The 4994-nt window shown below is 36.9% G+C and overlaps 1 protein-coding gene across 1 annotated transcript; it reads left to right on the top strand.

The window, feature by feature from the left end:
• The first annotated feature begins 3621 nt into the window (after window positions 1–3621).
• Window positions 3622–4758, top strand: LOC107458522 (uncharacterized). The gene is made up of 3 exons (XM_016076728.1): window positions 3622–3871; window positions 3986–4272; window positions 4516–4758. Exons 1-3 carry the CDS (start codon window positions 3622–3624, stop codon window positions 4756–4758), a joined length of 780 nt encoding a protein of 259 aa, XP_015932214.1.
• The last annotated feature ends 236 nt before the right edge of the window (window positions 4759–4994 follow it).

The following is a 4994-nucleotide window of genomic DNA, read 5'->3' as shown; positions in this document are numbered from 1 at the left end:
TACTAAAAACTAACTAAAACATACTAAAAACATACTAAAAACAATGCCAAAAAGCGTACAAATTATCCGCTCATCACTCTTACACGTGATTATTTGACTTCAGCTAGGAATAGTAGTTCAATTAGTATGTGATACATTCATGATTTTCAATAACTCTAATTTTGAATAAGTGACATAATTTGGATTAGAATAACTTTTCAAAATTGTGTTTTTTCTTCTAAAGATTTAATCAGATAGGACTAACTTGAATATGTGACATGTAATTCGACCTAAGAACTACTTTTAAATCTTATAAGAAAATTAAATTAGTTTTTGTGCTTAATCTCTTGATTAATTAATTGACGACTAGTTAATGCTTTAGATACTGAGGAAGCAAGGAATTAGAAATCAATTATACAAAGAAAGAATAAAAAAGTGGCATGACAAGAAGATCCTCCCAAAAGATTTTGAACTAGGCCAGAAAGTTTTGCCCTTTAATTCAAGATTAAAGTTATTTCCTAGAAAGTTATGATCAAGGTGGTCTAGGCCATACACAATAAGTAAAATATCTCCATTCGGACACATTGAAGTCATGGAGGAAAATTTTGGAAGAAAGTTCGTGGTCAATAGATAAAGATTGAAACCCTATTGATAAAAAGCCAAGAGTGCGTTAGGAATTTCACAAAATAGAATTTCTTCGTTGCAAGTTGTAAACCCCGTTAAATTAGTAGATAATTAGTCAATAAATTAGTTTTTAATAAATAAGATTAGAAATATAAATATTATATTAAATTATGATAGATCTCATCGAAACAAGAATTTTGACACTAATTTGGAAAAAAACGGTCGAAGATTGGACCAAACGGACCAAACTGGTTGAACCGGGTCCAAACCGGGCCGTCGTTCCAACTGGGTCGTCGGTCCAACCGGACCAACCTATTAAATGAACCCAACTTTGTCTTCTCCCACATTACAGTAGCAATGAAGCCTTCAGCTTCCAGGGAGAAGAAAAACGAGAAACACTCCCGTAACCCTTACGTAAATTTTCAACTCCTGTAACTTCTCCGTCCGAGCTCCGATCGCTGCACCGTTTGTGGCCACAAATTCACTACGTCGAACTCAACGTTTTTACCGGAACAATTTCACTGGTAACTTGTTTAATCACTCTCAACCTCCTCTTCCCCCAATTTTCAAATTTTGAGTAGGAATGTTGAATTTCTTTGATTTCTGATGTTTTAGGATCCAATTAGCTTGAGAAAAATGTTCACTTTTGCTTATGTAAAGCTTGGATAAGGTGAGGATACGATAATTCTATTTTAATTTCATTGAATTTGAGCTTTGAGTATTAAATTAGATATATATGTGTTATAAATGTGTATTAGGTTGAAAATAAATAATTGGAGCTTAAAATTGTGAATATTGGAACTTGGAGGAAGCTGAGCTTAGAGTTTGTTGAATTTTGAGAGGCTGCCTTGATTTTGAATAAATTGCTTTGGTCGTTACGTGGAAATCGGCCAAGGTATGGTTTAGGTTTCTTGCATTTAATATATAATGTTCTGTGAAAACTTAGGCTAGATGACCATAGGATAAGTTAGATTGCATGTGTATATTTAATACTTAGTATCCTGTTGATGAACATGGTTGGTTTGGTGCTTGTTGATTAACTGATGATTTGGTGAATTATTGATTTGAGGTATAACTATTATGGAGGTTGTTGTGATAATGATGTATTTTGTGTTAAAAGCCTAGGATTTGTGAACTATGATTCTTAGTTAAATTTTGGTTGTTGGATTTGAATATTGTTTGAGTATAATTGTTGATCTGAGGTAGATTTATTGTGGTGATTGTTATGATGATGAGGAAGGGTATGTTGAATTAAAAAGAATGCAGGTTTGGACCCGAAAAGGGTGGCAAAGTCTGAGTTTTAGAAGAGAGGCTGCCGAAATGTTATAAAAATTAGAGATTTTGTTTATATGATTATTTAAAAAGATTTAGATTCAAAGGTTGTATGGTTTTATTTTGAGTTATTAAGAAAATGAGTATGTTTTAAGTTTGATTTATTTAGAAAAGAATGAATTATGTTTTGAATTGGAACTATTGATGGACGGAATGGGAGGTGTGATAATGAAGTTTAATGATTGAGCATGATTGATGTATGATAAAGAATGAGATGCGATTGAGAATGATGTGGATGTTGATGAAGTATAATTGAATTATTTATATGGCTTATGAATTTGAATGATCTGAGATACGAGATTCCCTAGGTAAAGTACCATTGCTTGCCACCACGTGTACCAGGTTAAAAACTCGATACTCTGTTGACCTTATGATGTAAGGGTGACCGAACACTATAAATTCCCGAGAATGTTACCCCCATTGAGAAATATTGATTATTTGAGAAAACCTATCCACAGACTCTTGGGGATGCACGTCGAGGGACCGTCTAAGGTTTTCGAACTTGTCGGGTTGGCTGGATAACCGACAGATGAGCCTCATCAGCCATAGGACAGGCATGCATCATATACATATTACTTGAATTACTTGCTTGTGTATTAACTGGGTGTGCCTAAATGTACTTGCCATTTTAAATGTATATTTGTTACCTGCGGTATTTGTAACCTTCTTGTGCTTCCCTTTATCTGTTTATTTGTCTGTGAAAAGCATGATGGAGTTGGAGGTACGGAGGAATGGCAGTATGGGACTTAGATTTAAGGTTAAGTTAGGCTTTAATACTTTTAGAAAACCACCTTATGGCTTCTTTTTAATACTTTAAGCTCTATAATCTGAGTGTCGGCGTTCTGAAATTTCCTCTGGCATTCCCAAGACCTTATATACTATGTGTGTGACACTTTTACCATACTGAGAACCTCCGGTTCTTATTTCATCCTATGTTGTTATACCTGACTTAGCTTTCTTTCCACGTGACTTATTCTTTTTTATCCTCTTAGTGGATTATGGAGAGGCAAGATTTTATTTATGTACATTTGGGTTTTGGATATGTATATATGTATGTATATGTGTGTATATTCTCCGGCCAGTCTTGACTTTGCAGGCTGAATCAGAAGCTCGTTACTTTGTACCTTTAGCTCTCTGTTTCTGTTTTGGGTTATTTTACACTTAATAGTTGTAGCTTTCTTAACACGCAAGTTAGCTCGTTTTTTGAACATTTCACTTTTTGTTTCCTCTATTCTTCAAAGCTCCTAGCATATTATAATTCTTTTGCTATTATATGTACACATTTTATTTTAGAGGTCGTAATACCACACCACCTCTGTTTTACGACTTAAGCGTAAAACTCAGTGTGGTAGGGTGTTACATTATGGTATCAGAGTAGTTCGTTCCTATAGAGCCTGAAAGACGGACTGATTGTGCTTCTGTGCATTCTCTATATATGTGTTTATGTGCTATTAGGATATCTGATTGATATATATGGCATAAACGTTTGTGAGCATGCATTTGGAACTTAAAGCATTAGACCTGCGATATTGAGACTAATCAACTTAATATCACTTGTTTGGTGTGTATAGGGACCAGATGTCAACTCGCGGACGCAGTCGCGGGTGAGGTAGAGGTAGGATAGGCACTGTTACTCCTAGCCCGGCGGGGACTGACCCAGTAGACTTTATGGCTGCCCTGGGAAATATGGTTGCAGCTATACAGGCGACAGCCAAGGCATTGGGTAATCAGATAAACCAGGGTAATCAAGGGAACAATAATGATGAGGACGGTCCTATGACACTTGCTGAATTTCTGAAAGTTTACCCTTCGATCTTCAGAGGAACCTCAAATCCTATTTATGCAGATAATTGGATTCAGGCTATGGAATGGGCATTGCAGGCCCAACAGGTTCCTGATGAGCAATGGGTTGAATTTGGAACTTATCAGTTCCAAGGTGAGGCTCAGTATTGGTGGCAGGGAACATGACGTATCCTCCAACCTGATGGTGCTGCGATTCCTTGGGAGATGCTCCGAACAAAATTCTATAAGAAATACTTTCCTAATTCAGTCAGAAATGCCAAGGAACTTGAATTGATGCAATTAAAGAAGGGCCAGATGACTGTTACTGAGTATACTAGCAGGTTTGAGGAGTTATGTCACTTTTCTCGTATTTGTCATGGTGCACCTGAAGATTTTGTTGAATGTCAGTGTATTAAATATGAGGGAGGTCTTCGGAGCAATATTCTAAGCTTCCTAACTCTAATGAAAATCAGAGTGTTTTCTGAATTGGTGAACAAGAGTAGGGTGGCTGAGGATTGTGTGAGAAAGGCAGCAGCAGAGAAAGGAAGTTTGATGGTGCCTTTTTAGAGGCCTTCAGGGAGAAACTTTTCTCTAAGAGGTTGGAATTTCAAGCGTGGAGGCTTTATTCCTCAGCAAACTCAGAGCTAGGCTAATTACAGAAGGCCAAATACTAATGTTAGTCAGGAAAGAATGTTTGGGAGGCAGCCACAGCAGGATTTGAACTGTCAGAGGTGTGAAAAGTATCACCCTGGAGTTTCGTGCAGGTTAGGACTTGGGGTATGCTATTTTTGTGGACAGCCCGGGCATATGGCCAATAATTGTCCAGAGAAGAAGAAGTATGAGATTGGTAGGGTACAACAGCCAAGGAGAGTGTACACCACTTCTGCAGCAGGCGCTGATGGATCTGAGACACTGATTAGAGGTAATGGTGAAATGGCTGGTAAAATCTTAAATGCTTTATTTGATTCAGGAGAAACTCATTCATTTATTACATTTGAAAAGGCTAATGAGTTAGAATTGAGGATGGTGGTTTTAGGTTAGGATTTGAAAGTACATAATGCTACTCACGAAGCCATAGTGACTAGAATAGGATGCCCACAAGTTCCATTTCGAGTACATCAATGTGAGTTTGTGCATGATTTGATTTGTTTGCCAATGACTAGTCTTGATCTCATTTTGGGATTGGATTGGTTATCAAATAATCATGTTTTTCTTGATTGTTCTGAGAAGTCAGTACAGTTTATGCCGGAGGGGTCAAAAGTGCCGGTTGAGGTGAA

The sequence above is a fragment of the Arachis duranensis genome, chromosome 7, assembly GCF_000817695.3.
Source record: "Arachis duranensis cultivar V14167 chromosome 7, aradu.V14167.gnm2.J7QH, whole genome shotgun sequence".
Taxonomy (NCBI): Eukaryota; Viridiplantae; Streptophyta; class Magnoliopsida; order Fabales; family Fabaceae; genus Arachis; species Arachis duranensis.
Note: the sequence above shows the minus strand (reverse complement) of the source record. Positions and strands in the feature narration are given on the sequence as shown.